The 26,490-nt window shown below is 70.8% G+C and overlaps 1 protein-coding gene across 1 annotated transcript; it reads right to left on the bottom strand.

Moving 5' to 3' along the window:
- Positions 1–1,277: 1,277 nt before the first annotated feature.
- LOC103169211 (Snf2 related CREBBP activator protein) lies at positions 1,278–25,234 on the bottom strand. The gene is made up of 37 exons (XM_039911279.1): positions 24,975–25,234; positions 23,247–23,320; positions 22,660–22,925; positions 22,160–22,411; positions 20,800–20,985; positions 20,321–20,461; positions 19,543–19,783; positions 19,176–19,441; positions 18,543–18,633; positions 18,356–18,445; positions 17,975–18,160; positions 17,538–17,899; positions 17,238–17,415; positions 16,654–16,790; positions 15,792–15,961; positions 15,426–15,618; positions 15,137–15,273; positions 14,852–15,038; positions 14,451–14,620; positions 13,578–13,861; positions 13,207–13,431; positions 12,766–12,930; positions 12,305–12,490; positions 11,866–12,129; positions 9,661–11,291; positions 9,025–9,585; positions 7,014–7,267; positions 6,674–6,876; positions 6,282–6,451; positions 5,883–6,079; positions 5,581–5,695; positions 4,827–4,952; positions 4,081–4,269; positions 3,686–3,769; positions 3,318–3,592; positions 2,437–3,199; positions 1,278–2,403 (listed from the first exon to the last, which is right to left on the bottom strand). The coding sequence occupies exons 3-37, from the start codon at positions 22,711–22,713 to the stop codon at positions 1,297–1,299; spliced, it is 9,840 nt and encodes a 3,279-aa protein (XP_039767213.1). The 5' UTR covers positions 22,714–22,925; positions 23,247–23,320; positions 24,975–25,234; the 3' UTR covers positions 1,278–1,296.
- Positions 25,235–26,490: the final 1,256 nt, after the last annotated feature.

Raw genomic sequence — 26,490 nt, forward strand, 5'->3', positions numbered from 1 at the left:
CTGGGACGCTCCTTACCTGCACACGGGACTCAGGCATACCTCCGGTGCCTCGCCTCCGGTGTCGGGCGGAGCCGTCTGTCTAGTCCGGGGCCCGGGAGCCCGGCCCCGCTCCCCGAGGGGTGGGGCGTGGGGGCGGAGCGGCCTCAAACCTGTTCGGGCAGCAGGGTGAGGCTAGCAGGAGCGGATTTTGGGCCAGGGACAAAGGGCAGGTGGAGAAGATGGCCGGAGAGCCGCGTAAGGGGCGGAGCCGGGGGCGGAGAGGAGAGGGCCTCCGCAGGACCCGACGAGCCCAGGATGCCGAAGCATCCGTCGGGTGTCCCGGAGAACGGGAGAGATTGGTTCGGGAGTATCCATCGGGCCCTTTCGGCGCGCAGGGCGCCGTACCGGGCGCTCGGGAGAGCATGCCGTACGACGGGAGCGGCCCCACGCCACAGACACCCGACTGCCGACTCACCGTGGGCAGGGAGCGACTGCCGACTCTCGTCGTACCGTATTCTCCCGAGCTCTTCTTACAACCCCTCGGACGTAAGCGAGCCCTAAACAGACGCTATCGATTGACCGAATGACAGACGACCTCTTGACCCGACGAACTTCAGACCTTAAAGGTCCGTGGGGGGAGAGGGGAGGAGGCGAGGAGGAGGGAGAGGCGAGACAAGACGCGGACACTAAGGCCGACCGGGCCCCCGCCCCGCCCCCCCGGCCGGGAAATGAGAGGCTTCCTTACGCCGATGCTCATACGGAAACTAAGTTTATTTTTTTCTTCTTTAAAAAAAAAAAAAAAAAGAAAATTCATCACGGAGAAAGGAGCAAACCTCCCCTTCCTCCACAACCCCCCCGGCCCCCCACCCCGGGGCGGTCCGGCCCCTTCCTCCCTGACCCCAGTGGGGGGAAGGGGCGCGCGCGAGAGGGCCGGAGCCCCCCTCCGGGAGGGTCGTGTGTGTGTGTGTAGGGGGGCGGGGCCCGTCGTGGCCCGTGGCCGGCTTGCCACGCTCAACACCGCCCGACCCCGGGGTGGGCGAGGGGGGAGGGAGAGCCCTGTCTCCACGACAACCGGTCGCCCCCCACCCCGACCCCGGTGGGGGAAAGAGGCGAGGCCTCCCTCCCTTCCTATCTCCTTCGGAGACCCTCCCCGCCCCGCCGCTCTCCCCCCCAACCCCCCGAAGACTTCAAGTAGTGGTTTAACAGTCAGGACTGGCCGAAGGGTGGGGGGCGGGGGGGGGGGGGGGGAAGGGGCAGGGAGGCCAGCCGAAATGGGGCGGAGGGCGGGGGGGGGGGGGGGGCGGAGAGAGGGACCGGTCACGTTTTAGCCTTCCGGCCTCTGTGGCTGACGGCAGGGCACGACGGGGGAGGAGGGGCACTGCTCCGCAGAACGCGCTGGTCCCTGGCGGCGGCCCCGCCGCCCCGGCGGGACGGGGGCCCCCGGCGCCGAGGAGCCCCCTCCCCGGCCGCGGCCCCGGCCTCCTCCTCCTCCTCCTCCTCCTCGCCCGACGCCTCCGCCTCCGACTCCTCCGTCGACGCCTCGGCCCCGGGGGGGCCGGAGGGCCGAGGGCGTCCCCGCTTGGCCGGGCAGGGCCCCCCGGCCGTCAGGGCCCCGGCCCGTTTGCGGGAAGCCTTCTCGCTCTCCAGGGGGGGGAGCAGGGAGCCCGGCCGCAGCCGGGTGGAGCGGGAGACGGGCGGCGGGGTGGCCGTGGGCTCCGGGCCCCCGCCGCTTCCGGCCGGCTCGCCGTCGTCCCGGGCCCCCGCGGGCCCCTCGCCCTTCCGCCCCCGGGGCCCCTCGGCCCCCAGGCGGAGCCGGGCCAGGCGGGTGAGGGGGCGGCCCCCGTCCTCGTCCGACGAGTTGCCCTCGCTCTCCCCCCGGGGAGGCGGCGGGGGAGGCCGCGGCGGCGGCTGCCGGCGCCTCCCTCCTCCCCCGCCGGCCTCCCGCCCCGGAGGGCCGTCCCGGTCCGGAGCCGCGGGCCGGGCGGGCTGGGGGGACAGGGGGTTCTTGGGGGGACGGCCCCGCTTGCGCTTCGGGGGGGAGGGCGAGAGGGCGGCGGGGTCGACGGCGGGGAGCTGGGGAGCCGGTGTCCGGTCCTCGCCGGCCCCGCCCCCCTGGGCCGGCTGGGTCCTGGGGGCGGGCGGCTCTCGGGCCTTGGGTGGCCGTCCCCGCTTGCGCTTCTCCACCGGCGACGCCCCCGGCGCCGCCGCCGGGGCCGCCCTCTCCGCCGGCGCGGCCCGCTCCGCCGGCGCGGCCGGCTCCGTCCCCTCCGCCTTCCCCTTGGGGGGCGGCCGCTTGACCGGCACGGGGTCCTGGGGGGGCCTGTTCTTGGGGGGCCGGCCCCGCTTGCGCTTCACGACCGTCACTTCCGCGGGCCGCTCGCCGGGGAGGCCCGGCTCGGCGGGGGGCTCGGCGGGGAGAGCGGGCTCCGCGGCGGGGGGAGGCGGGGGGGGCGGCGGAGGTGGCGCCGGGGGGGGCCCGGCCGGGGGAGGGGAGGACTCCGGTTCCGAGGGGCTCCTGGCCGAGGAGCTCCCGGGGCTGGCCCCGGCCGCCGTCGCGGCCCCGCCCCGCCGCCGCCTCCGCCGCACCAGCTCCTTCTCCTCCACCACCGTGACCAGCCGGCCCGGCAGCTTGCGCAACACCTTGGGCCCCGGGGGCTGGCCCGCGCGGCCGGCCCCCTGGCCCCGGATCTCCACGTCGGCGCTGGTGCGGCGCCGCGGGGGCCGGGCCGGGGAGGGGCTCTCGGGGGACGAGTAGGAGGAGATCGAGGGAGAGGCCGACGGCGCGGGAGCCTCCGGGGGGGCGGGCGCCGGAGCCCGATCGGGGCCCGGGCCGGGGGGCTCCGCCGGCGGCTCGGCGCTACCGTCGGGGCCCGGCTCCGGGGGCCGCGGGGCGGGGGCGGGCGGGGGTTCCAGCCCGTTGCTCTCGGCCGGGGGCGGGGGCGGGGCCGGGGCCACCCCTCCACCCCCGGGCGACTCCGGGCCGGCCTCCCCGGCCGGCTCCGGGGACGGCGGCCCGTGCCCGTTGGCCACGGCGTCGGTCTCCGGCGGGGGGGCTGGGGGCCGGGGTCCCGGGCAGGACGACCTCCTCGGGGGCCGGGGGCGCCCCCGCGGGCGGCTCGGGGGCGGGGCCGGCGGAGGGGTCCGGGGTCCGGCCGCCGCCTCGCGCTCCTCGCGCTCCTCGGCCTCCGTCGGCTCGGCGACGGGCGGGCTCCGCCCGCGGCTCCGCGTCGAGCCCCGGGACGGGCGCGGGCCCGGCGGGGGGGCCGGCGGGGCCCGGCGGGTGGACGGGGGCCGGCGGGGACGGGGCGGGGCGCGGCCGGGAAGCGGCCCGCGGGGACCTCTCCGGACCGGCGCCGCGGTTCGGGGGGCAGGGCGCGGCGGGGGCGGCCCCCGCCGACGGGGGCTCCGGCCGAGCCCCGCGCAGCCGCTCGCTGACGCGGGTCCCCGGCCGCTCGGGGGCTTTGAATTTTTTGCTGCGGCGGTGGCCGCCTCCGCCCGGGCCGCCCGAGAGCTCGTCGCCGGCTCGGGCCCCCCGTTCCTCCTCCTCGTCGGGCAGGCGGAACACCTCCTCCTTGGCCTGGTCCAGATCCTTGCGGGCGGCCTCCACCTGCTCCTGTCCGCGACGGGGACCCCGGGAGTGGTCAGGGCCGGGCGGGCGAGAGGCCTCCCGCTGCCACGCCCGCCCCCGGCCCGGCCGGCCGCTCACCTCCGCCTGCTTCAGCTCCTCCCGGCTCACGTCCTCCAGGGAGGCCTCCAGGAAGTTCATGGCGTAGCGCTCGATGGGGGTCAGCTGCGGGGCCGCGGGGAGGGAGGACGGACCGACTCAGGTGGGGGTGCGGGAGCCCACGCCTCCCTGCCCTGGCTATTCCAGGCTCCCTTTTACGAGGACGGGGTTAGGTGGGGGGGTGTGGGGGGGAAGGTAACCAAGGAAACGCAGGAAGAGCTCGGGGGGGACGAGGAGGGGGACCGTAGCCTGGGAAAGGCCCCGAGGCTGGAGTCGGGGGCGGGGGGGCGCCGGGGGGGAAGACCGGATGGAGACGGGAAGAGGAGAGCGGGAGGGGAGGGAACCCGAACGGTCGAGAGGCCGGGGCCGACACCGACCTGCTCCACGAGGGCGGCGATCTCCTGTTCGGCTCGCGAAACCTCCTCGTCCTCGGGCCGGCCTCCCTCCTCCCCGTCCGCGGCGGGGAACCCCTCGTTCTCGTTGAACTCGGCCAGCTCCGCCACCTGTTCCGCCTTGGCCTGGGTGGCCGCCCGGATGTCCTCCTCGTCCTCCGCCCGGCACAGGGCCTTCGGGGACGAGACCGCGCGTCGGGCCGGCCCCGCCGACGGTTTCGCGGCCCCCCGCCCCGGGCCCCGTCCCCTCCCGCCTCGCTCTCGCCGACCGGCCCCCGGGGGGCCGACTCGGTCGGAGCCGGAGCCGGAGCCGGAAATCAAACCGCCCGGGATTCCGGGGAGTTTCAGGCTGAGCCGTGGCCAAGCAAGAGTCCCACCGGGCCCCGACTCCCTCTTCGGAGGGCCGCGGCCCCCGCAGACCCGTCCCAGGCCAGATTTAGCCCGGGGGTCCGTAGGGGAGCGGAGCAAAAAGGGATCCGACGACCACGACCGTAGTCGGCGGGCCCGGCCTTAGCGGTTAGGGTCAAAAGGACTCGGACGGCTCTGGGGGCTCCAAGTGAGGTGACTGCAGGTGCCATTTCCCCAGCTTCGACTCCAGACTCACTTCCCGGGGCCGGAGCCGCAACTGGGGCATCCGGCTGCGGCGGAGGCGGGGAGATGGGGGAAGAGGAGGTGGAGGAGGGAGGGGGCTGGGGGGAAGGCCGCTCCATCTCATCTCCCCAGCCGCTCACCTGCTCCAAGATGTGAGTTTGCTTGTTAGCCACAGCCTCCTCTTCCTCTTCGGGGGCAGGTGCCACGGCGGGGGCGGGAGCGGCTGGCTCCTCCAGGGGCATGTCGAACAACTCACGGATCGTTTGCTGGCATTAACAACGGAGACCATCACTGCGGCTATCTGTCGGGCGCTTACTCTGCGCCGAGTGCCGGGGCAGGCGCGGGATCATCCGATCGAGCCCGGTCCCTGTCCCACACCGTCTAAGCAGGAGGGAGAACGGGTATCCCGGCCCCACTCGACGGACGGGGGAAATGAGGCCCAGAGAAGCCGAGGGACCGGCCCGAGACCACACGGCAGGCGCGAGGCAGAGCCGGGAGGAGAACCCGGGTCTCCCGCCTCACGGACCTGGGCTCTTCTCACGGGGCCCCGGCCGCCTCCCCGCGAAGAAGTCCGGGGACACGGCCCGAGTAACGGCACCGGGGGTAAGCCTGGCTAAGATGGAGGAGCAGAGGCAGCCGGGAAGCCGGATGAGGTACCGGGGTCCGTGCAGCCGGGGGAAGCGTGGGAACCCTTTCAGACCGGGAGCTCGTCTCCAGGCCGTAGGCTCCTCGTGGGCGGGGAACGTGTCTACCGACTCTCTCGTACCGTCCTGAGCTCTCCCAGGCGCGCACGACGGCGCTCTCTCCGCACCCACAGCGAACGCTCGGAAAATAACCCCGACTGCCAGGGAGGCCACCTGGGGCCGAGGATCCCGGGGTCTCCGCGGTAGGTACCTGTTTGAAATAGGCCGTGGTGAAATTGCCCCCCTCGATGGCCATGTCGCCCAGCATGCGCTTCTGGTTGGCCTTCTTGAGGATGTTCTCCTCCACCGTCCGTTCACTGATGAGCCTGAGGTCGGGACGGGGACGGCGGAGGAGGAGGAGGAGGGGGGAGGGAGGAGCCGGGTTAGCCGCCGGGCAGACTCCTGAGCCTTGGGGGAAAGGGGGTGCGGGATGTGCGCGTGTGTCTGTGTCACTGGAGTGAGGGAGACGGGGGGGGGGGGGGGTGTGTGGTGTGTGTGTGAAGCCGGCAGTACCTGTAGATGTGGACGTCGCGTGTCTGGCCAATGCGGTGACAGCGGTCCTGGGCCTGAGCGTCCATGGTGGGGTTCCAGTCGCTGTCGTAGAAGACGACCGTGTCGGCGCCGGTCAGGTTGACGCCCACGCCCCCGCTCCGGGTGGACAGGATGAAGCAGAAGATGCGCTTGTCCGCGTTGAAGCGCTCCATCAGGGCCTGCGGGGGAACGGGGGGCGAGGGGACGGATGGGGAAGGAGAAGGCCCGGGGCCCGGCCGCGGCACTTGGGGCTCTACGCGGGGGAGGCGGGGCCCCTCCTACCAAGGGGACCGAGGTGGCCGAAGGGGACACCCCCCGGCGGCGGGGGACAGGAGAGGGAGGCGGGGACGCCGGGGGCCCTGACCCGGAGCGCAGGGTCACCTGTCTCTGCTCCACCCGGGTGGAGCCGTCCAGCCGCAGGTACAGGTGTCCGTGGTAGGTGAGGAACTGCTCCAGCACGTCCAGCATGCGAGTCATCTGGGTGAAGATGAGCACACGATGCGCTCCGGCCTTGAGCCGCCGCAGCAGCACTGCCAGCGTCTGAAGCTTCCCTGAGAGCAGACGGGCGGCAGGGCGGGGGTTAGGGCGCGGAGGGGCGGGGGGCCGGGGGCGGACTGGGGCGGGGGGCCGGGAGGGCACCGCCCCGGGAGTCCCAAGGCGCGGAGGGCCGGGCCGCCGGAGGAGCGGGGGCGGGCCGGGGCCGGCCGGGGTCGGCAAGGGGGCGAGGACCGGGCGGGCCGTTGGGATCCCGGGGCGGGGGCCGGGGGACTCACCACAGTCGTACTGGATGAGGCGCAGGTCGGGGAACTGGGTGCGCATGTTGCAGACGATGCGGTGCAGGGGCTGGGCCCGGGGCCAGAGCTCCCGGGTCAGGTCCTCCCGGAAGGCCAGCTGGCGAGGGGCCAGCCAGGGCGGAGGATGGCAGGCATGCAGGGAGGGGGCTGGGGCCTCCACGGGAGGCATGACGAAGATGAACCTGAGGGGGGGGGGGGAGACGAGGACGGTCGGACGGTGGGGGGGTGGGGAGAGGCGGGGCTCCCGCCCGCGTCCCCACCCATCCGAGCGTGGCTCGCCCGGGGCCCGCCGGGCCCCTCCCCGAGGCCGGGCGCTCACCTCTCGATGACGCCCGCCAGCTGGTCCAGCCGCTGCTGGGGCAGCAGCACGGCCTGGCGGGCGGCCTCGGTGTGGGTCCAAAAGGCGGGGTGGGCGGGGCCGGGGCCGGGGGAGCCGGCGGGGCCGGCCAGGGAGCAGAACTGCAGCACCTCGGTCCCGTACACCGGCGCCAGGGCCCCGTGGGCCTCGCTCAGCCGGAAGAGCCGCTCCAGGCGTTCCGCCCGCTGGCGCTTCCGTTTGTCCTCCAGAGAGTCCTGGGAGGGCGGCGAGCGGCGGGGGGTCGGCGCCGAGAAGGGGAGGGGGAGAACGCCAGCCTCCCGCCTCTTACGCTGCCCTCCCGGGTGCCCCACTGACACCCGAGAATCCCAGGTCTGGAAAATTTCAATCCGACCCAGGAGGGGAGACGGCGTGGACGGGCCGACCCTCACCCCGCTACTCTCCTACTCCAGCCCGATCCCCCCGCTTCGCTCCTCTAATGCTCACCTTCCCACTGTACCGTCCACCTGGCCGCCGACCTCTCGCCCGTGTCCCGTCTCTGGCCCGGAGTGCCCTCCCGCCTCATTGCCGACAGACGGTAACTCCCCCCTCTCCAAAGCCTTTTCGAAGGCACACCTCCTCCTAGAGGCCCTCCTCGACTAAGCCCTCCTGTCCTCTTCTCCCACTCCCTTCTGCGGCGTCCTAGCTTGCCCCTTTTATTCGTCCCCCCTCCGAGTCCCGCAACACTTAATGTCCGTATCCGTGACTTATTTCTATTAACGGCCGTCTCCCTTCTCGATCGTAAGCTCCTTGCGGGCAGGGAATACGTCCGCTATATCGTACCGCTCCCGGCACGGTGCTCTGCGCAGCTAGCGCTCCGTAAATACGACTGACCGACTGACCCCGGGCAGAGAGGCGAGGCCCGCCACAGCCAGGGGAGTCTTACTCCCACTGCCCTCGGATGGATGACCTATCTGGCCTACGGAGAGACCTCACCGACGAGGCCCACGAGCCACCTTCCTTTCCTGCTTCAAATGAATTACCTTGAGGGGACGGGGACCCTAAATTCCAAGCGCTTAGTACAGTGCTCTGCACAGAGTAAACGCTCAATAAATGCTATCGAAGAAGAACCCAACAGGAGCCACCACCCCTCCCCTTCCAGCAGAGTAACAGGAGAGCGATTTTCTCTCCCTCGGCGCCACCCCCCGAAAGGAGCTCTAGACAGCGGGGAACGAGGCGGGCCCAGGGAGAGCGCCGGGCCATCTTTTGGCCTCTGTCCCCCCAAAACGGTCAACTGTTCAGAGCGGCCTGGACCGGGAGAGACGCGCGGCCAGAGAGTGAGGAGCGATCGGGAGGCTGAGGCCAGGCTTGGGGAGAGCGGGGTCTGGGAGACGCGGAGAGAGCATCGCGGGGACGGTGAAACGAAACGCGGCCGAGGTGCTCGCAGCGTCTCCTCGCCCCCGAGTCTGTTACTGATTTCCCTTGGGTCCGGAAATTCGATTCCACCGGTCCCGAGGGGAACCGACGGCTCCCGCCCCAGCCGGGCCGCCGCGGAAATCTAAAAGGAGCGGTCGACCGCCACCGGGCTGGGGTATCTGCCACGAGCCCTCGGTGGCTCGGGAAGTGAAGCAGTGTGGCCTAGTGGCCAGAGTCCCGACCTGGGAGTCAGAAGGGACCTGGGTCGGGAGACTCTGCCACTTGTCTGCTGTGTGACCTCGGGCCAGTCACTTCTCTGGGCCTCAGTCACCTCATCTGTAAACCGGGGAGAGAGACTGGGAACCCGACGTGGGACGGGGACCGGGTCCAACCTGATTAAGCTTGTTTCTACCCCAGCGCTCAGTGCAGCGCTCGACACGTAGTAAGCGCTTAACAAATGCTACCATTACTATCGGCGGTATCTGGGGGCCGACGACAAATTCAGCCATTTAGGAAACTCTCCTAGATTCAGCGATCCGGGCTGGGGAAGGGTCTCCCTCTACCGATCTCAGCCCCGACAGACGGACGTCCCCCATCCCCCCGCGCCGTCGAGACTCACCAGGTAGAAGGGGGAGCGGGGTGGAGGAGGCGGCTGGCGCCGGGGCCGAACACCACAGAATGAGGTAGCCGGGAGGGGAGGGCTGGGGGGCCCGGAGCGGAGCGTCAGGATCTCGGGCTCCTCCTTCAGGGCGGCGGGCCGGGAGAGCAGAGTGATCGGCGAGGGAACGGAGGCCGCGGCCGGGGTTAACGTCGGGCCGGCGAGCGAAGGCGGCAGGGACGGCGAGGCCAGCGTCGAAGCCGGAGCCAGGGTCAGGGTCTGGACCGAAGCCGAGCCCAGATTGGGGCCGGAGGCCGGGCTCAGGGTCAGCGTCGGGGCCGGAGCCGGGGTCGCAGTCAGCGAATGGGCTGGAGCCGGGCCCAGGGGGGAGGCCGGAGCCAGAGAGAGTGTCTGAGCTGGAGCTGGGCCAAGCGGAGGGGCGGAAGCCAGAGACGGAGGCTGAGCCGGGGGAGCGGGGCCTAGAGACGGAGGCGGACCCGAAGGTGCCGGCCCCAGTGACGGAGGCTGGGCCGGGGGAGCCGGGCCCAAGGACAGAGGCTGAGCCGGGGGAGCCGGGCCCAGGGACGGGGGCTGAGGCGGGGGAGCCGGGCCCAGGGACGGGGGCTGAGGCGGGGGAGCCGGGCCCAGGGACGCGGGCTGAGGCGGGGGAGCCGGGCCCAGGGACGCGGGCTGAGGCGGGGGAGCCGGGCCCAGGGTCGCGGGCTGAGTCGGGGGAGCGGGGTCTAGGGATACGAGTTGAACTGGGGGAGCCAGACCCAGTGACAGAGGCTGGGCCGGGGAAGCCGGGCCCAGGGACGCGGGCTGAGCCGGACCCAGGGACGCGGGCTGAGCCGGGGGAACCGGGCCCAGGTCCGTGATCTGAGCGGGGGGAACCGTTCCCAAGGACGCGGGCTGGGCCGGGGGAGCCGCTCCCAGTGACGCGGGCTGGGCCGGGGGAGCCGTTCCTAGGGACGCGGACTGGGCCGGACCCAGGGACGTAGACTGGACCGGGGGGACCGGGCCCAGGGACGTAGGCTGGGCCGGACCCAGGGACGCGGACTGGACCGGGGGAACCGGGCCCAGGGACGTAGGCTGGGCCAGGGGGACCAGGCCCAGGGGCGCGGTCTGAGCCGGGGGAGCCGTTCCCAGGGACGCGGGCCGAGCCGGACCCAGGGACGCGGGCCGAGCCGGGGGAGCCGGACTCAGGGACGCGGGCCGAGCCGGACCCAGAGACGCGGGCTGAGCCTGGGGGGCCGGACCCAGGCATACAGGCTGAGCCGGGGGGGCCGGATCCAAGGACACGGGCTGAGTCGGTGGAGCCGGCCCCGGGGCCCCAGGTTGGGCTGGGGGAGCGGGACCCAGGGTCAGAGGCTGAGTCGGGGGAGCCGGGCCCGGGGACCCGGGCTGAGCCGGGGCCGACGTCAGGGAAGGGGTCTGAGGGGGAGTCGGACCCAGAGGGGCCGCCGAAGCTCCCGCCGTCTGCGTCAGATCCGGACCGTCTGGGGGTACTGGAGCCGGGGCCAGGGACACCGTCTGGGTTGGAGCCGGAGCGGGAACCGGAGCCGGATGCGATTCTGGAACGGAGGCGGGGCCCGGGGTCTGAGTCGACGTCGCCGCCGAGGCGGGGTTGGGGGCCGAAGTCAGCGGGGAGGCCGCTGCCGAAGCGGCGCCCGGAGCCGAGGCCGGAGCCGGAGCCGGCGGGGGAGCCACGGCCGGAGTGGGAGACGGAGCCGGAGCCGGGGCCGGAACGGGAGCCGCCGCCGAGACAGGAGTCGGAGCAGGGGGCGACCCCGGGAACGGCGTGGGAGCCGGGGCCTGGGGCGCGGCAGCCGCCGGAGCCGAGGCCGGGGGCCGGGCGGGAGCCGCGGAGGGCGGCAGCGCGGGGACGGGGCAGGCCAGAGCCAAGGTGGAAGGGGGTGCCGGAACCAGGAGGGCGGCGGGCGACTGAGCCGCCGTCGGGCCGGGAGCTGCCGCCGGGGGGGCCGGAGCCGGAGCCGGGATCTGAACGGGAGCCGAGGACGGAGCCGGGGCCGGGGCCAGAGTGTGGACCGGGGCCGGGGCCGGGACGGGCGACGGAGGCGCCGCCAGGGCCAGCGTCAGAGCCGAGGAGGGAGCCGGCGTCGGGGTGGAGGCGGGCGTCGGGGTGGCGGGGGGAGGAGCCGGAGCCCCAGCGGGTAGCGGGGCGGCAGCGGCCAAGGACGCTGGGAGCGGAGACGAGCCCGGGGCCGGCGGGGGAGAGGAGACCGGGACGGAGGCGGTGGCCACGGGAGAGACTCCGTGGGCGGAGGCTGTGGAGAGACACGCGGGTCTTGAGACACGGGTCCCTTCCCCCCAGTTGGTCGGTCGGTCGACCGTATTTACTGGGCGCTTTCTGCGTGCAGAGCACTGTACTAAACGCTTGGAGAGAACCACGTAAAAGACACATTTCCTGCCCACAGTGAGCTTACAGCCAGGAGCGGGAAACAGACATTAATAGAGATCGGCGCGTGCCGGACGCGGACCTGAGCGCTGGGGGCCGGGAGGGGGATAAGCTCATCCTCCAGACCGCGGGATCGACGCGGGGAGGGAACGTGTCCGTTCGCTGATATGCTGCACCCTCCCGAGCGCTTAGCAGAGTCCTCTGCTCGCAGTAAGCGCTCAATAAATACCGGGGGAAATCAATACACGGAGCAAGTCGGCGACGCAGAAGGGAGGGGGAGAAGAGGAAAGGAGGGCTCGGTCACGGCCTCCCCTTCGACCCCTCCGCCCCACTCGCTCCCCTCCGCCCCGGACATCAGGCGTCGGGACGCTGCCCCGTGCCGGCCCCCCCCTTCCTCCCCGACCCCCACCCTGGAACGCCGCCTCCGCTCCGGCGGTACTCACCGGCCGTCTCCAGAGGAGGGCTCTGCAGCAGCCTGAGCATAGGCCTGACCAGCGCGGGCAGGGGGCTCCGGCTGGGACCCAGGGCGGGGCTGGGCAGCCGCCCGGAGGGCTGCGGGGGCCGGGGAGGGGTCAGCAGAGCCGGGAGCCCAGAGCCGGGGGCCCGGGGCGGCGGGACCAGGGGGGCGGCCGGGCCCAATCCGTCCCGGGGAGCCTGGCGCACGACGATCTTCACCACTCCCGAGCTGTTCATCATGCTCGGGGACACTGCGGAAGGAAGCCACGTTGGTGGGGAGCCCGCACGGACCGGGCCCGGCGCCGCCGGGGGGGGGGGGGGGGGGGGAGGCGCCCGCGCTCTCGCTCTCCCCGCCCCCCCGCCGGCGGACGAAACCGGGGAGCGGCGGAAGGGGCAGGACGGACGGAGGGCCCCGACGCGCCTCACCCTGATTGGCGGCGAGAGGGAGGTTGAGGCCGGCGGGCGCGGGGCTGCTGCTGGGGGGCGGGGCGGGCAGCACGGAGACGGGGGCCGGGCCGGAGGGCGGAGCCACCGCCTGGATGAGGGCCACGTGGGCGGGCTGGCTGATGATGTGGTGTTGTCCCCCGGCCGACACCAGGTGCACCACGTTCCCTGGGGGGCGGGGAGAGGAAGAGGAGGCCATCGGTCCGTGCGCGGGGAGGGGGGGCGGGGCGCGGAGGGGCGGGCGTCCGCTCCCTAGCCTCAGCCCCTCTTCTCAACCCCGCCCCCTCCCCCCAAACCCCAACACCTCAGATCCTCTTCCTCCGGCCCACCCGGGGAGGCCCGCTACGCGGAGAAGGTCCGGGGACGTCGGGGAAGGGGAGGCAGAGAAACGGGGGGCGGGGCCCGGGGCGCAGGGGGCAGGGCGGGGGGTGGGTTTTACCTACTTTGCAGCGGGCGGGGCTGCCCCACAGCCAGCTGGCGCACCTGGGCACCAGTCAGAGTCAGTTTGTTGCCCTGGATCTGGAAGGTGAGGGGTTTGCTGCCCCCCGTACTGGCCACCGGCCGCTGAGCCAAGGAGGCCAGCTGCCCGATGCTCACCACCTCTCCCGCTGAAGGGCAGAGAGAAAACGGGCTCAGCCCCTTCCCGGGCCCCTCCCGCCTCGCCGCAAACGTCGCCCCGGCCGGGGAGGCGGGCTCGGCCGGCTCTCCTTCCCCGCCGGCTCCCTTCTCCAACCCGCGATTTTTCCGTCTGCTGTGCCCGCGGCCTCCTCTCCGCCGGCCTCCGCCCCGGTTCCCGCGGCGGGCCGACGCTCCCGTCCTCCCACCCGCCGCGACCCGGGCGGGGCAGAGCCCCCGCCCCCCGCCGCCACGGCCCCAAGACTCACAAGGAAGGCGGGCCTGCATGTCGGGGGAGAGGATGAGGCGCTGGGCGCCGGGGTTCGGAGCGGCGGCGGGGAAAGCGTAGCCCGGCGGCACCGTCAGGGGCTTCAAGAGGCTGGGCGGGCCGGCCGAACTCAGGCGCACCGGGGCGGGGGGAGCTGGCTTCGGGGGAAGGGTTGGCGTGGGGGGCCGGGGGGTTCCTCCTGGCACCCCCTGAGGGGGAGGCAGCGCTGCGGGCAGAGGGGCAGGCCTTCGGAAACCACGGTCTTCCCCTCCCCGGGGGCCCGGCCTCCCGAAGCGCCACGTTCCGGACATCCCGTCCGTCATCACCCCGGCCCGGTTCCCCGAGCCCCCCGCCCCCATTCCTGGCACTCACCCTGGGGCAGGGGGCCGCCGGCGGACTGTAGCGGGGGCAACAGCACGGGGCCCGGCGGGCGGGAAGCCGGGTTATGCGAAGCCCCGGGCGGGGAGGCCGTCAGCAGCAGAGGGGCCGGCAGCGCCGGGGGGGCCGGGCTGCAAGCCGGCGGGCAGGAGGCCGGGGGGCCGGCCGGCAGCTCGGGGCTTGGCGGGGGGCGGACCGTGATGGGTCCCGAGGCGGGCCGGGGGTTGTTCACCACCACCACCGTCCGGCCCTCGGGCTTGGGCACGGGCTGCAGCATCCTGCAGGAGAAACGGGACGACGAAGAGCTCGGACCCAAGCGAGCCGAAGGGAGAGCGGGTACGAGATCAGGCGACGACGGTATCCCTTGGCGCTCACTCTGTGCCGAGCCCTGCTCTGAGCGCTGGGGTAGACGCAAGCTAATCGGGTAGGACAGAGTCCACGTCCCACACGGGGCTCACGGTCCCAATCCCCCTTTTACAGAGGAGGGAGCTGAGGCACAGAGGAGTGACCTGCCCAGGGTCACGCACCGGACAAGCGGCGGAGCCGGGATTAAAAGCCGGCTCCTTCTGCCTCCCGGGACTGGGATCTACCCGCCAGGGCCAGGCCGCTTCTCCGACGGAGAGCGAGGCCCGGACAGAACGAGAATACGGGGCCAGGAGACCCGCAGCGAGCCGGAATTCACACAGAAGGACGGAGGAGAGCAATTGTCCAACCAAGGAGAGAGGAAGGACCCTCCCTCCAAATCCCTCCTTTCCCCGCTCTCATCCCCCACCCCGATTTCCTCCCAGCAGCTTCTCCGCTACCGATCGGTCGGTCGGTGGCGACTCCCCCACCCCTCTGGCCGACGGGCCGCCCCCCCCGCGGTACCTGTTGACCTTCATCTTGACGGGCTTGGGCCGGGGCGGGGGGTCGGGGGCGGTGGCCACCTCCAACAGCAACCGGCGGGAGAGGCGGTGCCGGGGCAGGAAGGTGTCGGCCTCGTAGCGGGACACTCGGCCCTCCAGCCCGATCAGGTCGAAGCGGCCCATGTCCACCCGCTGCCGTCGGGCGGCCCAGACGGAGACAGAAGGGCAGACGGGCGGGGGGCGGAGGGGGGGGGGGGATCAGTGCGGCCAACGGGGAATGAGAGACCGGGGCGGCCGGCGACAACGCCAAGGGGGCGGAGGAAGAAAGAGGGGTCGGGGAGAGGGGGAGGAGGGGAAGAGGCAGGAAAGGGAGCCCGCGGCGGGGTTGGGGTGGGGGGAGGGTCCCGGGGGGCAGCCGCTTGCCTGGAGGGGGTGGACGTCGGTGGCCCGCAGAACCAACGAGGCGGTGCTGAGGCAGATGCCGGGAGTGATGAAGGGCGAGGTGACGGGCCGGGGGTCGAACAGGTTGGGGTGGTTGCAGACCTTACGCAGCTGCATCAGGATGTTGATGACGCTCATGAAGTGACCCGTGGCCAGCGTCTCCTTGGTCCTGCCGGGGCGAGAGGGAGAGGAGGGTCCGGGCGTGAGGACGCGCCGCTCCCCGCGGGGCGCCGCCCCCTCTCCCGCCTCGGGTCCCGGGGGACTCACGTGGCCTGGGCCATGAAGTCATCGTAGAGGCAGCGCTGGCGCTTGGAGAGCCGGCAGCGGATCACGTGCTCGTACTTCTTGGGCATCTGCTTTTCCACGTCCACCTTCACCCGGCGGAGCAGGAAGGGGCGCAGCACCTACGGACGAGTCGGGGAGGGGGGAGGCTCTGGTGTGGTCTCACCCCGCCGGCTTTCATCTCCTCCCCCTCGGTCCTCGCGGCCCCCGACGGGCGCCGCCGCTTCGGTCCCCCCGGGACCCGGGGCCCCTCGGCCCGGCCCGCCCCGCCTACCTTGTGGAGCCGCTTGACCAGCCCCTCGTTGTACTCCTGGCTGCCCTCGATCATGCCCGTCAGGGGATTGGAGAACCATTCCTTGAATTCGCGGTGGGACTGGAAGACATGGGGCATCAGGAAGTGCATCAGAGACCACAGCTCCATCAGGCTGTTCTGGAGGGGCGTCCCGGTCAGGAGCAGGCGTCGCTGGCTGTGGGAAGGGAGCGGGGGAACCGACGGGGAAACGGTCAGCGGAGCCGGGGCTCCGAGCCCCACCGGCCTTCCCAGCGGCCTCCCGGGATCCCCAACGTCCCGCTCCCGGCTGCGGCCTCCTCCCGGCGCCCCGTCTCCGTCTCTCTCTCTCTCTCTGCACCCCCACCCCACCTGTTGAAATTGAGCAGCGACTGCCAGCGCTGGGACTTGAAGTTCTTGATGTTCTGAGCCTCGTCCAGGATGAGGTAGCGCCAGTTCTTGCGCCGGAAGGCCTGGTGGTCCTGGAGCACCAGCTTGTAGGACGTGATGCACACGTGGAAGGCGTTGGGCTTCGTCCAGCCCTGAGGGACGACGGGAGGCAACGGCGGGGAGAGGCGGAGTTCAGTGTGTGTGTGGGGGGGGGGGGGGGGGGGGGGGTCTGTGGGACAAGGCGCCCGGAAGAGAGGTCCCGGGGAGAGGGGAGAGTTCGGAAGGCGGGCCGGGAGCGGGAAAGGGCGGGAGGGCACCGGCTCGGGCCACGGCCCGTCCGAGCCGCGGACGGACGGTCGACGGGCTCGTGCCACTCCGGCTTCCCGTCGTCCCGCCGGGGAGCTGGGGTCGGGGGTGGGATGATGGGGGTGGAGAAGGGCGGCGACCGCGATTCCCAGCAAACCCGGAGGCCGGGCCAGGCGGACGCTGCCCCGCGGGCGCCCGCCGACGCCGGAAATCCCACCCCTCGAGAGGGGCCGTTGCCCACCACGCCCGGACGCGTGCTGCCTCGGGCTCGGGCGCCCCTGCTCCCCGGAGCCCGACCGGGTGGCCGGCCGGGACGCGGGCCCGACGCGCTTCGGGGGAAGGGGACGCTCGGCCCGGACCGGGAGACTCCGGAATTTCAGTCCGTGCAGTGTGCCGGAAAGGGGGGCGGGCGGGAAGGGAGTCGGAAAAGAATCTGGTGGGGAAAGGGGCGGGGGGTGGCGGGGAAGGGAGGAAAGAGCAGCGAGAGACGGAACAGCGGGGAGGAAAGGAGGGCTCTGGAGGAGAGGGAGAGCCTGACCTGCCGCTTCAGTTTTCTCTCCTTCTGGGCCCCGTAGTAAGTAAGGATCTTAAAGCTGGGGCACCAGCGCTTCAGTTCCATCTCCCAGTTCAACATCACACTGGTGGGGACGATGATCAAGTGGGGACCCCAGTTACCTGTTCGGAGGGGGTAGAGGGAGAGGGGGAGGGGGACGGCAGCGGTTATGAAGAGTCCCAGAACTCCGGCCCCTGCCGGGCCCCATGGGTTCCCCAGCCTCAGCCCAGAACCTTCTCCTCCACCAGCCCCCCGGGTCCGGCCCCACCTCGGGACCCTCCTCTCCAATTCCCGGCTCCCGGTCCCCCAGGACTTGCGCGTGCTCGCTCGCGCTCCGCGTGCGTGTTTGCGTGTGCGTGCGGCCCTCCAGGGCTGGGTTTAGGGGACCCCACCCCCCCCCCGGCATCCTCATCGCCGGGCCCGGCGGTGGGCCGAGAGAGAGGCTCCGGGTGCCCGGGCGGGACCCTCTTCCCCGGGTCTACAGGGGAACAGGGCAGGAAGTAGCCCCGGGGCGGGGAGAGGGGGAGGGGACGCGCGCCCCTTCGCCGGCCCACCCCGCGGAGGATTACCCTTTTCACAAGCCAGGTGGGCCAGCAGGGAGATGGTCTGGATGGTCTTGCCCAGCCCCATCTCGTCGGCGAGGATGCCGTTGAGCTTCTTCTCGTACATGGTCACCAGCCAGTCCAGCCCGATGTGCTGATACTCGCGCAGCTGGCCCCTCAGCAGCAGCGGGATGGGCGTCTTCACCTACTCGGCCGGAGGAGAGGGCCGGGGTGGGGGCGAGGGCCGACCCAGGGCCGAGGGGGCGACGGGGAGAGGGAGGTAAGGGGCGGAAGGGGGGGAGGGGCGGGGGCGAGGGGAGGGAGTACCTGGGTGGTGGCCAGCGTGTAGCCCTTGGGCTGGAGGCTCTCGGCCGCAGCGGCGATGTCGGTGATCTCCTTCTTGGGACCCAGCGAGGCCGGAGGTCCCGGGGTGGGAGGGTCGCTGCCTCCCTCGGTTTCACTCCGCTCCTCGTCCTGGGCCAGCAAGAACTCCACCCCAAAGTCTTCCTCTTCGTCGTCGTCCTCCTCCTCCTCCTCTTCTTCCTCCTCCTCCGACCGGCCCCCGGACTGTGCCCCATCTTCCGACTCCTCCGACTCCAGCCCCTCCGACTCAGAATCGTCACTGGCCTCTTCCTCTTCGGAGTCCTCCTCCTCCTCCTCTTCCTCCTCACTGGGGTCCTCAGCCGATTCTGGAGAAAGAGGTAGCTTGGCTCTCCCCGCCCCCCTGTCCGAGTAGCCCCCTCCACGCTCCCCTTCACACACACCAGACTGACTGCTGCTGTCCTCCTGGGAGGGCTCTTCCTCCTCCTCCTCCTCCTCCTCCTCGCAGTCCGAGCTACTGGCCCCTTCCTCATCTTCGGCCTCGCTGGTGCTCTCGGAGGGCGGGGGCGAGGCGTCGGCGGCGTAGGCCCCCGCGTACCGCTGCAGCAATTCCTCAATGGACAGCTCTCCTGCAAGGGGCCTACCAGTCAGCCCGCGGCCCCGCTCCCAATGGCCTCCCGCTGGCCGGCGGCAGGGCCCGGACCCCACCTGGGCGGGCGGCGACGCCCGGTCACTCCTCAGACGGGCAGGGGCTCCCAGACCGGCCCCCGCCCCCGAAACGGACCCCCCCGCCGGCCCGGCCGCCACCTCCGCGCCTCCTTCACCTTCCCTGGCCAGCTCGCTCAGCTCCGTGGCGTGATCCACTTCCCCGGCCAACTGCTCCTCCGCTGCGATCGTGTCCTCTTCGTCCTCCGCTGCGGGAGAGGGGAGGCAGGGCTACGTGAGCGGAGGGGCCCGGGCGGCCGGCGCCGCGGGGAAAGGGCTCGGGGAAGCTAGTCCCGAGGGGCTGACCTTCGTCCTCGTTGGCCGAAAACTCCTTGTCCTCTTCGTCGCGAGGCCACGGCCGCTTGTTACACTGGGGGCCGGGGGCCGGGGGCCGGCCCTGAAGGAGGGAGAAAAAGGAACGGCGGGGAGTTGTTGTGCTGACTCTCCCGAGTGCTTAGCTGAGGGTTCTGCGATACTGACGACGACGACGGCGAGAAGCCCGCTCTCCTCTTGGGCCTCTGTCCCCTTCGATCACTCTTGCCACCGGCCCAAGGCCAGGGCGAGGAAGTGCCCGAGGGTTTTGCTCTCAGCACCAGCTACCAAATCCCGACCCCACGACCAGAGGCGGACCTGTGAAAGTGCTGGGTCCCTGGGAGTACCGCCTCCCCTTCCCCGCCCCCGGCCACCACTCCTCTAGCGTGACCCCCGACCCCAAATGCCGCTCCTCTTCCCCACTTCCCTCCAACTCCCGCTTGCCTCGGACCCCCACCATCCCCCTCAAGCCGGATCTCCCACGGGCTAAGGCCCACCCACCCCGCCCGCTTCTCTACTTTCTCGAGAGGACGTCTCCAGCCCCATCTCCCCTCTCTCCCGCCCAAACCCGGCATTCGGGCGCCCATCTCCCCCCCCCCACCACCACCCCAGCCCCTCGGCCGGCACCTTCGGACCCCGGGGGGGCTCTTCTTCCTCGCCATCCTCCTCCGGGGCCTCTTGGGAATCGCCGTCGCTGGAGGGACTCGAGGGCGCGGCCAGCAGTTGCGGGGGCAGAGAGCGGAGCAGCTCCTCCAAGGGCAGCTCCCCCTCCCGCCTCAGCAGCTCGATCTCGCGTCGCCTCGCCTCCGCGTCGTTGCCCTCCTGCTGCTCTTCCACCTCGATGGTCTCCTCGTCGTCCTCCTCTTCCTCCTCCTGGGGTTGGAAGTCCCCGTCTTGGGAAGGAAGAGACGGCGTCACGGGGCCGGCCGGGGTCGTCGGGGCCGGAGGGCCCGCCGCCGCCGGGGGCGGCCGGGGCCGGCCGGGGGGCACCCACCTTCGTCGTCGAACCGGAGAGCGGGGGGCGGCGGGGGGCTGGAAGCGGCGGAGCCGGCGTGGGAGGAGCCGAGGCCGGGGGAAGAGCCGGCCTTGCTCGGGGCGGGGGCCGGGGGCTGGTTGAGGCTTTGGCTCAGCAGGTCCGAGTACTTCTCCGTCTGTCCCACGATGAAGTCTAACTGCAGGTCCAGGGCCTTCTTCCGCTTCTCCTCCAGGCGGGACTGCTGCTTGAACTGCACCACCTGCCGGGAGGTCGACCGGTCACCGGGGGGGCCCGCCGCAGGTCCGGCGACCGGCCGGCCGCCCCGCCCGCCCGTCCTGCTGCGGGACCTCGGACGAGTCGCTTGACCTCTCCGGGCCTCAGTTCCCTCATCTGCAAAATGCAGACTCACTCCCTGGTCTTCCTCCCACTTAGACCGGGAGCCCCCCTCGGGACCTGAATATGTCATATCTGACTCGGTGCTCAGTGCAGTGTCTGGCACGGAGGCGGCGCTCTAACAAATACCAGGGGCATCATTATTATGACGGTAAGCTTCGCCCGGCCTCCAGGACATCCCGAGGGGCGCCGGCCCTCGGTCGGATCCCCGCGTCGAAGGGGCGGGGGATCCTTCAGTCGAGTGAGGGCCACCTGGGTTCCCGGCGGTCACGCGGGTTAACCGGGGCTGGTGGGAGACGAGAGTCCCCGGGCTCTCACGCCGACAGACCCCGGCCAGTCGCCACTAGAAGGGGGCCAGGACCCGCCGGGTCCAATCGCCGGCCCGCCCCGCGGCTCTCCCCACCTTCTCCACGTTGCTCCAGAACTGCTTGACCTCCTTGGCGATGGAGGCCGCAATGCGCCGCAACTTGGCCTGCTCCTCCCGCTTGGCCCGCTCCTCCTTTTGCCGCTGTTCCTCGTGATGGCGGATCACCATGCGCACCACCTGGGAGAGGACCCGGACCCCCGGAGGTTTGGCAGCCCCCGTGCCCCCCGTACTGACCCTCCAGACCCACGCGCGAGGGACTGGAGCAGAACCCATCTGGGGGGAGGAGGTCGAGACCTTTCCAACTCGCTTCCACCGGAGCAGGTAATAGGAACTCAGACCTGGGGGCTGGGGGAGGGGCTGCGGGGTACGTGAGGGTCCCGAATGCCAAGTTCCCAGGCCCTTGGGTTCCTTTTTTGGGGGGGGCGCACCTCCTCTCATCTTCTCCAGCCCTCTCTCAGATTCCCGGGGGGAACATTCTGAGCAACGAGCAGCCGCGCTGGGTGGAGCCCGCTCACCTTCCGGGCCACCCCGCGCTTCCAACGCCGCTCCTGGGCGAAGTCGGCCGATAGCCACTGCATCTCCTCGCACAGGTAATCCCAGTGCCCTTTGGGCCGCACTGGTTCGGGGACCTTGGGAAGCCGCCTCAGGGACCAGAAGCCCTCCTTCCGCAGCTCTGCAATCCGGGTTTCTATCTCTGCTTCCTGGCGGGGCAGCGATGGGGGGGGGGGGGGGGGGGGAAATCAGAGAGACAAAGAGACACGGGGGTCACTGGTTCCCGTCCTCGACCACCCCATCGGGACAGGGGAGCCAGAAAAGGCACTACGAGATGTTCCGAGAAATTAACGCCATCATCGTTGTTACGACTGTTACTACTGCTAGGGATGAATAACGTTGGCATTTATTTAGCACCCGCACGCACCAAGCACTGAGGTAAACAAAAGAGAGTCCAATCGGACGCAGTGCCTGTCCCGCCCGCGGCTCACAGTCTGAGAGGGAGGGCGGAGAGAGCTTCCTGCCTCATCACCCTGCAGGCCCTAGGGCAAAAGCGATGCTGTGCGGAACGGGGTCTCGGTCTAACCTAGTGCCTACCCTGAAGTTTAGCACAGTGCTTGGGCAGATATCTACTCATCACCTTCGTCATATTTTTATTATTAATCATTACTACTACAGTGAAGGGTTCGCCAGGAGTCTTTCATTCAGTCGTATTTATCGAGCGCTCCCCGTGTGAGAAGCACTGTACTAAGCGCTTGGGAGAGTACACTATAACATCAGACACATTCCCTGCCCACAGCGAGCTCACAGTTCAGAGAGGGAGATGGACATTAATCTAAATAAATAGATAGATAAACGTTTCCTAGACTGTAAGCTCGTTGTGGGCGGGGAACACGTCTACCGACCCTGTGCCGTTCTACTCTTCCAAGGGTTTAGTACAATTCTCTTCACACGCGTTACGCGCTCGGTAAATCCGACCGACTGATCTGACTGCTTGATTGATTGAGTCCCAGGGGCCCGGGCCAGGCAGCGCTCCCGCCGGCGCCGGATCGGAGCCGGGTGAGTCAGCAGGAAGGGGGAAACGTCACGGGGACACGGGGGATGTCAAGGCAGATCCACGGGGCCCGCCGACGGGGAAGACGCAGAGCGAGAAGGGACGCGGATCACAGGGACGGGCGGGACTGGGCCGGCAGAGGACGGCTCCCTGCGACCCCTGGGACGGTTCCCAGGGCCCCGGAGAGTGGAGCTCACTGTGTGCGTGCAGAGCACTGGACTAAACGCTTGGGACAGTCCGCTACGAGAGAGCTGGGAGAGGCGATCCCTGCCCAGGTGGAGCAAGGGGGCTACCGGGGGAGACGGTCAGAGCTCGGCCCCGACACCTACGTGCTTGGCTTGCTCGGCGATCTCGGCGTGGCTCTTCTCCCACTTGGGACCTCGGTTGGCCGGGTCAGCAGGCTGGGGCAGGCCCAGCCCTCCCAAGGGCAAGCCGGGCCCATCCAGAGAGCAAGGGGGCCCATCCAGGGAAGAGTCCTGGGCCAGGTGTTGCGGGGAGAGTCCGCCCGCCCCGCTTGAAGCCGGGGAGCCAGACGAGGCCGGAGACACGGGGTTGCTGCCCGTCATGCTGTCCGACACCATCTGCGCAGAGGGGCGGGGGGCGAGGAGGCGGATGGGGGAGGAGCGGTGGGAGGACGGCCCGCTCCCAACCCCCACCCTCAGACAGCTCGCTCCTTCCTCGGAGCGGAGCCCAGCCGTCTCGTTGGCCTCGCCTCCCAGCTTTGCTCGCTCAACACCGCCGATCTCCTCCAGACGCGCGCGGAGCCCCGCGGGGGAGGGCGAGGCCCGCTCCCCAACACCCCCCCACGCCCCGGCCCGCCACCGCTCACCTGGGACTGCAGAACTGGGAGCGGCGGGTGGACGGGGGAGGGGCTGCTCTGCATGGTCCCGCCCCCGGGGTCCACGCTAGGTGCCTGGAGGACGGTGTCGTCGTCACCGCTGCTGCTGCTGCTGGCCGAGGGGCTGGCGTCCGGCTGCAGGGCATGCTGGGAACCGGCCTCATTCTGGGCCGCTGGCCACCGGGACCCGCCGTCCAGGGCCCGGGGCCCCCCAGGGCGTCCCAGCCTCCGCTCGGGTCCACCGGCCTCTGCTGTGCCTGCGGCCGGGGGGCGGGGGAAAGGGATGACGGGTCAGGAGAGCGCGGAGCAGGCGTCGGGGCCGGCCCGAGGCGGGGAGGAAGTGAAAAACCGAACCACCCGGTTCGGCCCGGCGGCCGGGGCTCCGGAGTCTCCTTCCCTACCGTCGGCGTCCGAGAGGCCCGGCTCTGACCCTCCGGTGACGCTAGCGATCCGTTCCGGAGGAACGGAAACCAACCGCGACCGCTTCTCCTCCCCAGGGCGGGAAGCGGGCCGCCCGGATCACCCCCGCACCTCCCGTCCCTCCCCAACGGGCCCGGGAGCCGCCACCCTCTCCTCACCTGCGTGAGCTGAGACCACGCCCGCCGTGAAAGTCTGCACTTCCACGGTGCCGCCGTATCGAAAGAAAGCGCACCTGAAACGGGGGGTGGGGGGGCGGGGAAGGGAGCCGTCGGCAACCGGGCGAGGCGGAGGAGCCTCTCTCAACTTCACCTCGCCCGCCGCACGGTCCGCCGCTCCCTCTTTTTCCATCCACCCGACGACGGCGCGGCGGGAGTGGGGTCTTAGGGAGGGGAAAAAGGGGTGAAAGGGAGGAGAAGGAGCTCGGATCCGGGAAGCGGGGGGGAAAGGAGCGCAAAAGACCGCCGTGGGAAGGAAGACTCTTACGGCCCAGGGAAGGAAGAAACCGGCCCTGTGATAGAGGACCCGAGCATCCAAAAGAAAGGCTGAGGAGTTACTCTAAATAATAATAACGCTAACAGCGACGGCGCGATCCGTTCGGTACTTACTACGCGCCAAGCCCTGTACCGAGCACAGAGATCGATGCAAGATAATCGGGTCGGAGGCCACGTGGGACCCCAGTCCGGGGCCGAAGCCCTCCGATCGCCAGGACCGTGCAGCGTGCACGGGAAAGGCAGACCCTCGGCGTTTTAGGAATGGCGTGTCCGGGGCCCGCTCACCATCGGGCCCACCCTTACTTCGGGATGGCCCTGGAGAGGGGGGATTTTTTTCCTCCCTCCCCCTAACGGTACCATTTTCTTCTAGAGTCGGGGCGGGCCGGGGACAGATCAGCTCGCCCAAGGACTCGGATCTGGAGGGAATTACTCTGCACCCGGAAGCTGAAAGGGGGTTAAACTCCACTCGGTTGGCTCTCCGGAAGTATTTCTTCGGGGTCGCAAGGGAGCTCGGTGCCTTTGGACGTTTTTTGTCCTCTCCCCCCCCCGCACCTCCCTGACCTCCCTTCTTGGGGGTTTATCACCCCGAGCTTGACCCCACCGTGGCCCCTCCCTCTCCGGGACACCGGACGGCGGCTCCCCCCCCCCCCCAGGACCGGATCCCCCCCCCCGACCTCTGACCTTCCACCCCCCCACGCATCCCCACTCACCCGCACGGGCTCCACCTATCAATCAGCCCGCCCGCTCCCCTGCCGCGCGTCCCCGCCCCCATCGGGAGCGCGCGCGGGGGGGGGAAGGGCCCACGCGCCGGTGTGGGGGCAAGAGCGGCGCATGCGCAGTGGGGGGGCGCGCGCGAGAAAACCCGGCCGCGCGCGCGCCCCAACCCAAAGTGCAGCCGCGCGCGCGCGGGGGGGGGAGGGCAGTGGGCGCTTCTCCCCCCCCCCCCCGTGAGGGTGTTTAGCACCCGCTCCCTCCCTCGTTGAAGGACGGGATTCGAACCCACGTCTCCCCCCGGTCACGAGCGTCCGTGGAAAGGCTCCGGGAGGGGCCGGCAGGGCACGAGCGAGGGGCGCCAGCACGCGCCGTCGGGAGCGCACCTGGGTCTGGCGCTCGCCTCCGGGACCCCTGCGGCCGGGCGCGCGCGCGTCCCCGCGGAAGGGCGGGAAGGCGGAGACGCGCCGGGGCCCCCTCGCTCGCCGGCCCGGCCTCGCCGTCTGCGGGGGCGCGCGGGCGCGCCGGCCGTTGCGCGCACCGCCTCGGGGGGGCGCCGCCCCCCCCCCCGGCCGGAGTTGCGCGCGCAGCTCCCCCGAGGGGCGGGGGAGGGAGGGCGAGCGAGGAGATGCGCGCGCAGGCCGGGGGGGGGGGGGAGTGGCGGCCGCCATCTTGTCTCCTTACCTGCGTCCTCGGGGGCGCGCGCGCCACCCCCCCCTCCGGGCAAAAAGGAGGGGGGAGGGTCCTCCTCCGGCTGCCGCTGTGAGAGATTCCCGCCCGTCCCGGGACGGCCGTGTCCGCAGCCGCGTCTCTACCGCATCCTCTTCGCTCGGGGCCGGGGGGGGGGCGGACGGAGGGTGGAGGGGCGGAGGAGGATGCAGCTTTCCGCCGAGCGCCGCCGCTCCCGAGGCCTCACCAAAATGGCCGCCGCCACCCTCGGCCGCCACCGCCACCACCAGCCCGGCGCGCTGCCGCGAACGCCGCCGCGGCCCGTCCTCTCGCGAGACTTGGAGAAGCGCCTGCGAGAACAAGGGGGAGGGGGCGGGGCGGGGAGGGAGGCAGGCCTGGGCCCAGAATGGAGCGGGGCCTCCCCGACCCCTCGTCGCCTCCGTTTTTCCTCCCCCACCACGTCCCGCGCCGTTTTCCTCGTCCCCCATTGCCCCCCGCGCTTCTTCCACCTCCGTTCTTCCTTTTTTTCCCTCACCCGTCGGACTTTTCCCCTCAGCAACGAGAAAGAGAAGCGTCGTGGCCCAGTGGTTCTGATCCTCTCGGCTGGGTGACCCTGGGCGAGTCGGCTGGGCTTCGGCCTCGCCTTGCCTCATCGGGGAAATGGGGAGGAAGAGCCCCCCCCCCACCTCCACGGAGGGCCCGGCCTGTGGCCCACCCAGTAACTGCGGGGTTCGAGTGCTCACTATGTGCTAGGCGCCGCACCCTGAGGCGGGATGGGGACAGGGATGAGAAGCTCGGGGGAAAGAGCCCGGGCTTGGGAGTCAGAGGTCGTGGGTTCGAATCCCGCCGCTGCCACTTAGCTGGGGGACTGTGGGCAAGTCACTTCATTGTGCCTCAGTTCCCTCATCTTTAAAATGGGGATGAAGACTGGGAGGCTCCCGTGGGACCACCTGATGACCCTGGATCTCCCCCAGCGCTTAGAACAGTGCTCGGCACATAGTAAGCGCTTCACAAATACCCACATTATTATTACAGGGCCGTCAGCACGCGGGGCGCGCGGTCTCCCGCCCAGTTTGCGGGTGAGGTAACTGAGGCACCCGGAAGCGAAGTGACTTGACCAAGGCCACGCAGCGAAGTGGTGGAGCTGGGATTGGAACCCATGACCTCTGACTCCCAGGCCTGGGCTCTGGCCATGAGGACATGCTGCTTCTCTACCTGATTATCTTTTATCAACCCCAGGGCTTAGTACAGTTCCTGGCCCATAGTACATGTGTGTATATATACAATACAAATACCAACATTATCATATATATACATACACACACACATATACGTGTGTGTATGTATATATATGATAATGTTGGTATTTGTTAAGCGCTTACTACACGCAGAGCCCTGTTCTAAGCGCTGGGGGAGAGACAGGGTCATCAGGTTGTCCCACGTGAGGCTCACAGTTAATCCCCATTTTACAGATGGGGTAACTGAGGCCCAGTGAAGTGACTTGCCCACAGTCACCCAGCTGACAAGTGGC

This window comes from Ornithorhynchus anatinus, chromosome 2, assembly GCF_004115215.2.
Source record: "Ornithorhynchus anatinus isolate Pmale09 chromosome 2, mOrnAna1.pri.v4, whole genome shotgun sequence".
Classification (NCBI taxonomy): Eukaryota; Metazoa; Chordata; class Mammalia; order Monotremata; family Ornithorhynchidae; genus Ornithorhynchus; species Ornithorhynchus anatinus.